Raw genomic sequence first — 12,422 nt, forward strand, 5'->3', positions numbered from 1 at the left:
CTTTTAATAAGGTCAAATTGCTGATGTGACGTGTTGACCGGTTATAATTACTGGCTGTATATTTTAATGGAGGGTCACTAAAAAAATGGTATAATTTTATGTAAAATTGAAGGTTATAAACGTAAAGTATGAAAAAGGAAAAAAAGTGGAGTTACAATTTATAAAAGTTTAACAAAATTAATAAAGATGCAAGAAATAATTTTTTTTTTAAAATTGACACGTGTCAATTTGCCAAACTCATATACGAATATTTTTTTTTAAAAATTGACACGTGTCAATTTGCCAAACTCATATATGTCTGGCCATCTTGAACTGGCAGTTGAGGAGGAGGAGTGGATAAAGTAATAGATTTCAACCAAAACAGTGGCGCCACAGAAAAAGCTCTTTCCTTTCCCAAAACACAGCAAAAAACCATGGCAATAGCTCAGGTCTCTGCTTCTCTTTCCCTCTCAATCCGCGGTATTAAAACTATTTGCATACTACTACTCTCTTACCCTCTGTTTATTGGCTGTTTCTTTCTTCCATTTCCATATATTTCAATTTCATCTTACATAGTTAACAAAATTGCATTGCAGATGTTTGTGTTATTGCCTCACCGAAAACCCATGTCTTTGCGCCATTATCCACATCGAGTTTTGCCCCAATTCGATCAACCTTCGCCTCTGGCTCTGGCTCTCCTCTCTGTAAGATACCCCCATTGTTTTTTACTCCTTTTAAGGTCTGTTGTTTGCGGTGATTGAAGATGCTTATTTGATGGTGCATTGTTGTTGTTGTTATGGCTTATTGGGTGAAATTAAGTGGAACAAATTGAGGGGTTTTTGCGTTGATTAGTTGAATCTATGAACTGAAGAGGAGAATTTTTCCAAGCTGCACATAATGGCTTTAATTCACAATCAATTCACAATCAGATGCTGATGCTAGTGTTTCTTCATAGGATAAATGGTTAATTTTGCCATCAAACTTAGATTCAACGAACTTTAGGTATCAATTCGGTTCTAGCAAGTTTGGTTAAATTAATACAAAATGATATATATTAGCATTAGAAATTGAGACATGTTAAAGAAATAGGAATGATATGCTGATGGTAAGTATCTTTTTGGAGTTATAGGACCAGAGAATGATAGGTTTTGGATCAAATTGATAGCCAACAAATGTTGAAATTCATTTTGGGATAAATTGATCCTAGATTGGACAATTTTGCCTTCATCGGTTCTTCATCTTATCCACATTTTAGTACTAAGTTCTTTGCTGATTTCTGTTACACGGAAATGGAAACTGATACAAAAATTGAAATAGAAACGAAACCATAAAATGATATTTGTGAAAAAGATAGGGAACAAAAACGTCATGCGAAACGTGTACACAAATTTTTAAAAAACGCTAAAGCTAGTCAGGCGGTCAAGGCCTTCGGGGATTAATCGGATTTGTGTTATTGATTTTTTTATAAATGCAATTAAAATATGTACTATACTATCTAAAAATAATACTATAAAATGATTTAATATAGAAAAACATGTATATTTGTAACATGTATGCTTAGAAATGTGTAAAAAAAACATTTCAACAACATTATCATTAAAACAAATGAAACAAGTAAAAAATAATGTCCATAAGAAATATAATTAACCGAAAACTATGAAACAATCTTTAAAGTCTTCAACCATATCATGGAAATAAGTAAAAAGCACAATTAAACAAAAGTATCCGAAAATAATAATAAACACAATTCACCAAAAATCATGCGGCAATGTTCAAAAGTGAATTATAATAAAGCAAAAAATCAAAATAATAATGAAAGAAAAACATTTTTAGTTTTGATAGGTGGCTTCCAAACAGTCTCAAGGTGGCTTGTAGGTGGCCAAAAAACACCCAAGAGGCCTAGGCGGGGAAAATCGAAACAGATTCTCGATTTTAAACGCCTAGATGGGGCCTAGGCAGTCGAGGGCATGTAATCTATAAACTTTTAAAAGGCTTAATACATTCGTTGCCCCCTGAACTTGTCCAAAAAGCTTGATTGGTCCTTAAACTTACATGATGTCTTATTAGCCCCCTAAATTAAAGTGTTATGATTAAGTCCCTAAATCTATAAAAACGCCATAAACATGTACAAAACAGAAAGTTAATTTGTTTTAAAGACTTCGAATCACGAATTAGGCATTTAATTTTTAAGTTTTGAATTTTTTTTTACAGATTTAGATAAATTGAAATATATATCACTTTAAATAAGTTCAGAGGGCAAATGGAACACTATAAGCAAGTTCAGGAGGGCAATAAGTCACTTTAAATAAATCCAAGTGGCCAATGAGTTATTTTAAACAAGTTTAGGGGCTAATGAGACACCATGTAAGTTCAGGAGGCCAATCAAACTTTTTAGACAAGTTCAGGGGGCTCATGATGTATTATGCCTTTTTAAAATTATAAAAATGTATGTTTAATACATATACATTAAAAGCAATTACATACAAGTGAGGAGAAAGAGGAGAAAAAGAGAGCTTTTCATTTCAAAAGTTTCTAGAAAATGATCTAGAAAACATTAGAAAACATGTGATTAGTATATTGATCCACTTTCCAAAACACATTACATCCTAGGAAATGAGTTGTCGAAATGTTAAGAAACAAGTTTCAAATTTTTCAAGTTACAGAAATGTGACCCGAAAAGGTTTGTATAAGTTTCCAAGAGTTTCAGTTCCGTAAATTAGATACAGAAGTGTAAAACGCTTTAAAATCAAAGTTCTTGCTAAAACAAATCCTCAAGTCTGTGAATCTAAGTGGCATCTCCTTAATTGTTTGCCACTAGAAGTTAGAAGAGAAGATGATTCATCTTCTGAGCTACTTGTAGTCTTGTCTAGGGATGCTTTTTCTTTTATTTTTATCTGTTTAATGGGCAAATTAAAGACCATTCAAAGCTCTTAGCCAGAGAATTAACACTTTATTTAATTTCCAGTAATATCAAGAACATCTCATCAGATGAAGGCTTCAAGCAAAGCTAGAATGGTTTCAATCAGAAGTGAGCAAAGTAGCCAAGGAGGCAACAGTTTAGATGTATGGCTCGGACGGTTTGCGATGACTGGTTTTGCAGTAGCCATTACTGTTGAAGTAGTAACAGGAAAAGGAATTCTAGAGGTGTGTTATCCATTACTTAAAAGTTTGGTAAAATGCATCCACAGTCCGAATTATAGCGCTACTAATATTATAGTCCTTGAACTTCATTTGTCAACATAAAAAAATTAATTTACATTCTATACCATTAAAGTCATCATCAACAAAAGTCCACTCCACTGGGCTTGAAGCATGCACAACACAGGTCCATCTTACCATGTAATGCAATTACATCAACAATTGGGGCTGCTAGGAATCGAACCCTAGACCACTTGGTCACACTAGTTCTGATACCATGTCATGGAACCAATTGAACTAAAAGTTCAAGCTGATAGTTAAGGTCCACTTCATATTAATATTTGACGCACCCCCACACGCGAATGCCCACTGGGCTTGAAGCGTGCACAACACAGACTCATATTACCATGTCCTGCAATTAAATCAACACATGGGACTGTCAGGAATCGAACCCCAGAACACTTGGTCAAGCTGGCACCGATACCATGTCATGGAACCAACTCAACTAAAAGCTCGACCTTTTAGTTAAAGGTTCACTTCATATTAATATATGACAATATCATGGAACAATCATGGTCAAATACCTATTTTACTCTCATCATTTTGTTTATTTTTTAATAGATTTTTTTGTTGATTTAGACTTTAATGTTAGATTTAGGCCGCCGTTTGTTTGCTGGAAAATATTGGGTAAAACAAATTTTTTGTTGGAAAATTAAATATTTTTCATGTTTTGGCTACAACACCGGAATACAGAAAGAAGTGGTGAGTGACCCTCATAAGGGTAAGACTAAACGGACTATATGGCTCCAAAAGGTTTAAGAAAATGTTTCATCTTTTCAAAAGAGAAAAACATTTTCTTCACTTTCTTCATATATTATTCCGTTGATTATCTTAAAATTTTCTGATAATTTGTTTTCCTAAACAAAGAAATACCGGAAAATCAAAAACATATTTTCTGGCAACGGAGCCTTAGAGTAATTATAGTTCAAAGATGTTTTTGTCAAGAAATAAAGTTTTAAGGAAAATAGTACTGGTAGTAGTATAGTTCAGGAGCCATTAATGTAATTAACCCCTTAAAAGTATTTTGTCTAAGCATTTTAGAAAAAGTAGATACTTGCTGTCTGTTCCAATTGTGGTTCTTAAGATTTCTCTTGTAGACTGTTTCGGTGGTCCACAGCTCTAACTTGGGATTGATATATTGCACTGAAAACAAATTGAAAACTTTTAGTTACTTTCTTTAATAATTAAAGCTAGGCTTGACAATTCATGTAACGTGTCGTATTCGTGTGGTCTCAGTCTCAATTATCGTGTTAGTGTGAAATGAATCAACTTTTATCATAATCACGTCGACCAATCGGGTAATGTCGTTTTCATATTGTGTTTGTGGGTCACCCGAATCTATTTAACAAATTCCTAACCCGTTAATATCATGTTAGGTTCGTATAATTTGTTCATTACGTGTAAATTTACTATCTCTATTAAAGATAAAATGTAATCGGTTGTACACCAATCTACTAAATTCATATTAGATTCATATGATGTTATTATGTGGTGGATACAATTACCACATCTATCTATATCTGGTGAGCTGTATTGATGATTGGTTGTAAGAATTGAAGTCATAAAGTCTGAGCTGCATTGATAATGAAGTGAACTGATAAAGTCCATTTGTAATAATGGTGTTGCAGAATTTTGGGCTAATAACCCCTTTGCCTACTGTGGCTTTGGGAGTAACCGGATTGGTAGGTGTTCTGACTGCAATTTTCATCTTCCAATCTGCCTCTAAGAACTGATGGAAACAAGTTGCTGGTTCTGTTTGAAAGGATAGATCTTTGGGTTTCATTTTTGTTCTTTTCTAGTTGTAATTTGTCTAAGAATACTGTATAAGTTATGGAAAATATAATTCATATGAACCCATTTCCTCAATTTTCTGCTATTTTCACATGCTTTCATCTCTTATTCATGGATTGATATATTTCAATATGTGCTTGAATAGGCTTTCGAAATCAATATGTGCTTAATATTTAGTTCTCATTGAACGGATCTGTTAAGCGCGATTAATATGTTGTAACGATCTGGTTCTGAGGGAGGTAGCATTAGGATGAAAGCTTGAGTAAGGAGGAGATTTAAAAGATAACGATAGGGACAAGGATGAATTGAATATGCAGTGAAAGTAGAGTAGGTTTCTAATATATGTATTTTAAAAGTTGTGAGACCTAAGGAATGAAGTTTGGACTAAAACGGATAATATCTACATGGTATTGGATCAAGCTGTTACAACTAGTATTAGAGTTGACTCTTTATGTAAAATGTGTTAATTTGAGAAAAAACCTGAAGGAAGTTGGTGGGTATGTAACCATCTTATCATGTGGAGGTAGCACCGAGGTGGAATGTTTGAGTAAGGAGCGATTCTAAAAAATGGTGATGGAAAAAAATGAATTAAATCTCACATTAGAAATAGAAAGAGAGTGATTAGACTATATTACTAAGGATGTTTCTACTATATGTAAATGTGTTTTAAAAGTTGTGAGGCACCGAGGCTTAAGAAATGAGTCTAGGGCCAATGCTGAAAATATCTACATAATATTGGTATCAAATTCAGTTCTCCATGTATGATGTGTTCGTTAACGATGAACCATGTAGTAGCTGGTAGGCCTCTTATAATCCGATCTTGAAGGGGTGATACCAAAATGGAAGGCCATGGAACGACCAACCTTTAAGGATCTCAATCAATTAATTGAATCAAAAGGTTAAGTTGATAGTTGAAGTCCAATAATAGTTTTTATTATTATCTCTAACACGTCCTCATGTGAATGCTTACTGGCTTGAAGCGTGTATAACACACTCTCATCTTATTATGTGTTGAAATTTAATCAACATGATTCGAATTTTGGACTAGTTGGTCTTAATAGCTCCGATACCATGTCAAGGAACTACTTCAACAAAAAAGATTAAGTCGATAGTTAAATAGTTTTTATTACTATCTCTCACAAAAGATGACGATGAGGTAGAAATAAATTGAATCTTGTATAAAAAAATCAACAAAGAGTGATTAAGATATACAAGTAATTAGGTATGTTTTCAATATATGTAATTTCTTTTGGGATTTCACGAAAGGGTAAAGGAAAGAAGACATTTCATTCATTTTGTTGGTGTTTGTTTTATTAATACAAACATTTTCTTTATTTTTTTAGTTTTGTGTTTACTCCAAACTCTTCTAATCTCGTTATCTAACCCCCTAAAGTTTTCTATTCTCTTCCCCTTCCTTTACTATCTTGCATCTCTATCATTCTCATAAAATTTTAGTTTGATCTTTATTTTACTTTTTAATTTTTTTTTTTTTGGTTCGTATACTTATTTATTTTTGGATTAAATTCACTTTTAATCTCTATACTTATATATTTTTAACTTTATTTCCGAAAAATAATTTTAACAAAATTTCACTTTTTACTTTTTATTTTAGTCCTTATACTTATTTTTAATCCTTAGACTAATTTTATTTTTGATCCTTATATTTATTTAATTTTACTTTTTTCTCTTGAAAAATAATTTTAACCAATTTTTTTATTTTATCATATTATTTAATTTTAATTATTTTAGTATGATTATTTTCCTTTTAAATACAATCTGTATGCATTTTCTTTCATTAATTTTATTTTAACTTTGTATGTCTTATAGTTTCTCTTTTTATTTTCCTTTGTCCCTATGTAAATCTTAAGGTCAATGTATAAGTTTTTGGCCAAAAGGAAAGATATTGTATTGGACTAATAATACCTATAATATATAGTAGGTATATGGTCAAAGTAGTCAGATCATGTATTAAATTGTGAGCTAAAAAGGTTGGCTTTTTCCGGAATTTAGATATGAATAATGGAGACAGGAGAGCAACAGAACAAAAACCAACCGCACATTACATTACTCCTTCAGAATATATCCTCCTACATACACTTTTTCCATGTGAAAAACTTCACACCAAGTTTCTTCTGCATTACTCTTTTCTCTTGCTTTTCTATTTTCTTTTCTATAAACTTTCAAATAAGGTTTGATTGATCTCTCTTGTTTTGGCTCCGAATGGGCACGATCATAACCCGGCTGGCGACGAGGTTTCTGGGGAAGAGTAGAGTTAGGATATTGATGGTTGGTCTTGATTCATCTGGGAAAACTACCCTTTTATACAAACTTAAGCTTGGAGACATGGTTACAACCATTCCAACCATTGGTATAAAGTTCTTTTAGTAATCTTTGCTTTTCATGAATTCTTATAATGGTGTGAAGTTTATTTTCTTGATTGTGAAACAGGTTTTAATGTGGAGACTGTGGAGTTCAGGAACATAAACTTGAGCATATGGGATGTGGGAGGTCAACATAAGGTACTTAACAGGGCTGTAATCAAGCCGAGCTTTGTCCTGCTCAAGCTCGGCTCGTATAAAATTAACGAGCTCGAGCATGAACCAAGGTTTGGATTGTTCAAGCTCGGCTCAGCTCAGCTCAGCTCATTAGAAAATAAACGAGCTCGAGCCGAGCTTCGATTTTGTTTCGAGCCTAAAATCTTAGTTCATTAAGAAAATTATCTAACCATGAATTGTTTGTGAGTAAATAAATTGTTAATTATATTTGTGAAGTTTGCTCGCAAATAGTTCTTTAATTGTGTACATAAACAAACAAGCTCACAAACAAAATTTATGAATAAGTAAATAAAATGCTTACAAATAGTTCGTCTATTATTCATTTATTATGTTTGGGAACGAACTCATCTAATAACAAATGAAAGAATATTAAGTTTAGATATTCGTGAACTAACACAAAACTAAAAGTTGTTCATAAATGTTCTAATTAAGCCTGTTTGCGAGCTATCGAGCCAAACTTTGGTCTGTTCAATCTCGGCTCGTTTACGAACCGAGCTAGTAAATCATGCTCACAAGCGGCTTGTTTACAACCGAGCCACTCATAAGCGACTCGGCTCATTTACAACCATACTCCTTTCACTGTTGATAAATATAACACTAATTAATAATTTTAATGATAAAATAATGAATAATGAACGAATATGATGAGTATTGTTGGACATGATATATATTAATCACTCTTAAATTACTAAGAATAAATTATTTATAGAGTGAACTAAAAATTTCTTAGAAACGCTCTTAAATATTTCACACTGCTTAATTATGAAACTATAACGGTTTTTTATAATCTACCTTTTTAAAGGTATTTTCGGGATGAGTTAGGTGTTTGTTTACATCGTAATATTTGTTTTGAATATGGGGGTATGGGTGTGATCTTTTTGAGTGAGCTATATATTGAGTTGTTTACAGTCCCTACAGTGGAGATATTTGGTGTGAATGACTATGAGAGAATGAATATGAATGTTATGGGTTAAAAGATTCTCACTTTACCCACTTTCTACATTGGGATAAATTACAAAAGATACGTCCATTATTGCCTGCTACAAGCTGTTTGACCTCTAATTTAATAGTTTTTTTTTTTTCTTCTGACGATGGGTTCCAACCGTACAGCTCCATATTTAAGCAACACTGAAAAAAAAATTAAAGTTTTCGTTTGCGATTAGGACATCACGAAGGTTGTTGGTTTAGCAAAACCAAGGACCTAAAACTTAAAGGGAGCGTAAACTATTTTAAAATTGAAAAATTTAAAGACTTATTTTAAGAAATTTTAATTCTTCAACTTTTTAATTTTGAGGTCATTTAGATGTTGTTTGATAAATAGAGAGAACTTGAATGTTTTAGAGAGAAAACTGTAAGTGATGATTTTAGAAAATAAAAAATATGCTTCCACAATAAGAGTCTGTTGGAAAAAACTGTTTTTCCTAGAAACAGATATTCTCTGCTTTTATAAAAAGTTGTTTTTCAGCTATGAAACAAGAAGTGTCTAACCAAACACTTAAAAATCTCCATTTTGAGGGAAATCCTGCGTGATCATGTGCTTCAGAATTTCTTGACCTATCCTAACCATAAGTGGTTTATTGATGAGTATGGGGCTATTCTTTTTGCCACTGTTTGTCACCAACTCTGGCAATGGAGAAATGCAGACATCTTTGGGGAATGGGCTGTTATCTCTCCTAATTTACTTGATTTTTTCTCCAAAAAAATAAATACTTTTATTGAGAGAAAAAATCAATACTTTTATTGAGAGCTTTAAAGAGGAGGGGTTCTCTAATAGTAGTCAAAGGAAGGAGGTCCATTTAGTTGGTTGGAATAGTAAAGGGACTGTTAAGCTAAACACTGATGGGTCTTGTTTATCAAATGGGAGGATTGCGGCTGGTGGAGTCTTGAGAGACGCTGATGGTACTTGGGTGTCTGGCTTTGCTCAGAACCTAGGTGTTGGTTCCGTTTTTACCGCTGAGCTCTGGGGAATCTTCTCTGGGCTTAATCTCGCCAAGAGTCTGGGGGTTAAAAATCTTGTCGTGGAAACTGATAACCTTGAAGCTGTCAAAGTTATCTCTGAGAATAAAGCTCCTTGTTTGAGCAGCCAAAATTTAGTAAAAGGGATCAAAAGGTTAGGTCCTTCTTTCGACACCATCAACTTTGGTCATATCTATAGGGAGCAGAACAGGGTTGCTGACCGCCTTGCTGCTAAAGGCCATGTGAGGATGTTAGGTGTCTCCAATTTCTCATCGCCCCAGACTTCCTCTTTTCTATGCTTTCGGATGATCGTATTGGGGTTAGCTTTTCCAAGCTAATCCCGGGTTAGCTTTTGTTGCTTTGTTTTTTTTTTTTCTTTCCTTTTCCTACCAAAAAAAAAAAGTCTCCATTTTGAAATGAAAAGACAAACAAGTGGAAAAAAAGAGTAAACAAACACCCCTAAATATGGTACTAAATAAGTTTAATTCTTGAGATTTTCCATTTTGAGGTCGTTAACTATCATTTTTATAGTGTCAAACTAAACGTTCCTCGTTTTTAGCAAAAGGAGTCCCTATTTGGTCAATTTTTTTCCAAATACTAATTTTACAAAAAGTGAAAGCACAAAAAATTATTTTTGGACTTTACCTTTAATTATATATTGTTGTTCTTATATAGTCATGAATCTCGTTATTTTACTCTACATATATGTTATATTATCCCTCGTAAATAATAAATTAAAGATGCATGTATATGTATATGCATGACATTTTGTGGATAACTTGTACAAATTCTTATCACATGTATGCCTGATGTACAAAAATAAATAAATAATAAATAAAAATACTTAAATATTCAAACAAAATATTTGAGTTTTTTTTTAATAATATCTGAAATTGTCTCATCTTAGTGAATTTTAAACTCCTTAAAGTATGTAAAGTTTAGAGATTTAATTATATATTTTTTTACATATTTTGTCTCTAAAAGTTATTGGAGAATATCAGTAATGCCCCCATCGTAGAAAGAAGCTTAAACTTTGCTTCATAAGAGAAATTCTAGTTCAATTTGACCCCTTTTAAAAGAATTCTACTAATTTTTGTCCATGTTTATTTAAAAAAGAGTAAAATTGAGCTTTTTAACCCGACCAAAATTGAATTGTTTTATACAATGAGAATAAAAACTGAACTTTTTCAATAATATTACAGTCAAATTGATCCTTATAAGATATGGTTTCTTCAATTTGATCCAAAACAGATTAGGCCTCTATGGAAACATTACTTTAAGAACGTGGATGGAGTTATCTTTGTTGTGGATAGCAATGACAGGGAAAGAATAACAGAAGCTAGGAACGAGCTTCATCGGATTTTAGGTGATGTTAGTCATCTCTTCAACTTATCTCGTCTTCGTATTTCAGATTATTATGTTATATTATCCGTATGTTTTATATGATTATATATGATATAATAATGATAATAATAGTAATCATATCATGTCAGCGAATTATCTAGGGTAATTACATATAGATGCCTATAGTTTCATTGATTTGCAGATAAGTATCTATGGTAATTTTTTTTTTTTTTGCAATCACAAACCCGTGGTTTGCAAAACTTTGTCAGAATTTGACCGATAACGACTTCGAAATGAAAATTTTCAAGAGTTAAATTATATTTCAAGCAACTTTAATTTTTCAACTTTTTAGATTTGAGGTCATTTAGGTGTTTTTTTTTATGAGAGAGAAAGTTAATATTTAGAGAGAACTTCAAAAATGATGATTTTGAAAAATTAAAAATATGATTCAATAGTAAATATGATACTAAACCACTTTAATTCTTGAAAATTTTCATTTTGAGGTCATTATCGGCCAAATTTGACGAAACAAGAAAACATGTAATTTTTTGTAACCACCAGATTATGTTTGCAAAAAAAAAAAAAAACAAAAAAAAAACCACACATACCCATCTGCAAATTAACGATACCACATAATATGTATATTTAATTAATCCAATTATCTATGTAAATCATGTTATCGTATAAAAAAAAATTCGTTCTTATATGAAATGCAGAGAGAATTGAAGGATGCAAAATTGTTAGTTCTTGCTAATAAGCAGGATACTCCAAACTCTATGCGTGTTGACGAGGTTGCTGATAAACTTGGACTACATGCCCTTTCCCAACGATGCTGGTAAATTCTCATGTGTTATCGTGTCAGAAATTGATAGTAATAAAAGTAAATTAAATAAATTTTGTGTACTTACTTTGGCTATTTGTAATGCAGGTATATTCAGAGTTCATCTGCCTTGCTTGGACATGGACTCTATGAAGGTCTAAATTGGCTATCAAATAGTGTCACCAACAAGGCAATAATATAATGTATGATTCTTCCATGGCTATGAACCATTTTTCTATAAGGAAAATGAGATTAAATTCATTGTAACTAATTATTAAGGACGTGTTTGGTTTAACTGTTGTTGTTGTTAGTTATATGTTGCTCCAAGTAGATGTTAGTTAAAATTCTTTCCAAAATAGCGGTTTACCACTGTTTTTTAATCCTAGCTAGGCTTATTTATGGGCCCGTTGAACCCATTTGTTATGGTTGGATCTAGACATGTTTATTTGACAGTGGTCCAGTCTGGATAGGGCTGTAAACGAGCCGAGCTGAGCCAAGCTTTGGCCTGTTCAAGCTCTGCTCGCTATAAAATTAATGAGCTCGAGCCCGAGCCGAGCTTGCTATAAAATTAACGAGCCGAGCCCAAGCCGAGCTTTGGCTTGCTCAACGAGCTTGAGCTGAGCTTCGAGCTTGTTTCGGGCCCAAAATCCTCTTTGGACTTTGTTCATTAAGAAAATTATCTAACCACGAATTGTTTGTGAGTAAATCATTAATTATATTTGTGATGTTTGCTCGCAAATAACTCTTTAATTGTGTACATAAACAAGCTAACAAGCAAA

General features: G+C 32.5%; 2 protein-coding genes across 2 annotated transcripts; both read left to right on the forward strand.

Moving 5' to 3' along the window:
• The first annotated feature begins 315 nt into the window (after positions 1-315).
• Positions 316-5,043, forward strand: LOC136226450 (stress enhanced protein 1, chloroplastic). The gene is made up of 4 exons (XM_066014938.1): positions 316-459; positions 576-683; positions 2,945-3,123; positions 4,806-5,043. Exons 1-4 carry the CDS (start codon positions 414-416, stop codon positions 4,908-4,910), a joined length of 438 nt encoding a protein of 145 aa, XP_065871010.1. The 5' UTR covers positions 316-413; the 3' UTR covers positions 4,911-5,043.
• Positions 5,044-7,028: 1,985 nt separating this feature from the next.
• Positions 7,029-12,023, forward strand: LOC136226449 (ADP-ribosylation factor 2-like). The gene is made up of 5 exons (XM_066014937.1): positions 7,029-7,336; positions 7,417-7,487; positions 10,731-10,850; positions 11,540-11,658; positions 11,752-12,023. The coding sequence occupies exons 1-5, from the start codon at positions 7,189-7,191 to the stop codon at positions 11,843-11,845; spliced, it is 552 nt and encodes a 183-aa protein (XP_065871009.1). The 5' UTR covers positions 7,029-7,188; the 3' UTR covers positions 11,846-12,023.
• Positions 12,024-12,422: the final 399 nt, after the last annotated feature.

Source organism: Euphorbia lathyris, chromosome 4 (genome assembly GCF_963576675.1).
Source record: "Euphorbia lathyris chromosome 4, ddEupLath1.1, whole genome shotgun sequence".
In the NCBI taxonomy this organism is placed as follows: Eukaryota; Viridiplantae; Streptophyta; class Magnoliopsida; order Malpighiales; family Euphorbiaceae; genus Euphorbia; species Euphorbia lathyris.

Coding starts and splice junctions, on each gene's coding strand:
- LOC136226450 (XM_066014938.1), top strand. CDS start 414: ATGGCAATAGCTCAGGTCTCTGCTTCTCTTTCCCTCTCAATCCGCG. Junction 460..575: donor TCTTTCCCTCTCAATCCGCG/GTATTAAAACTA, acceptor ATTGCATTGCAG/ATGTTTGTGTTATTGCCTCA. Junction 3,124..4,805: donor CAGGAAAAGGAATTCTAGAG/GTGTGTTATCCA, acceptor ATGGTGTTGCAG/AATTTTGGGCTAATAACCCC.
- LOC136226449 (XM_066014937.1), top strand. CDS start 7,189: ATGGGCACGATCATAACCCGGCTGGCGACGAGGTTTCTGGGGAAGAGT. Junction 7,337..7,416: donor TACAACCATTCCAACCATTG/GTATAAAGTTCT, acceptor ATTGTGAAACAG/GTTTTAATGTGGAGACTGTG. Junction 10,851..11,539: donor TTCATCGGATTTTAGGTGAT/GTTAGTCATCTC, acceptor TATGAAATGCAG/AGAGAATTGAAGGATGCAAA.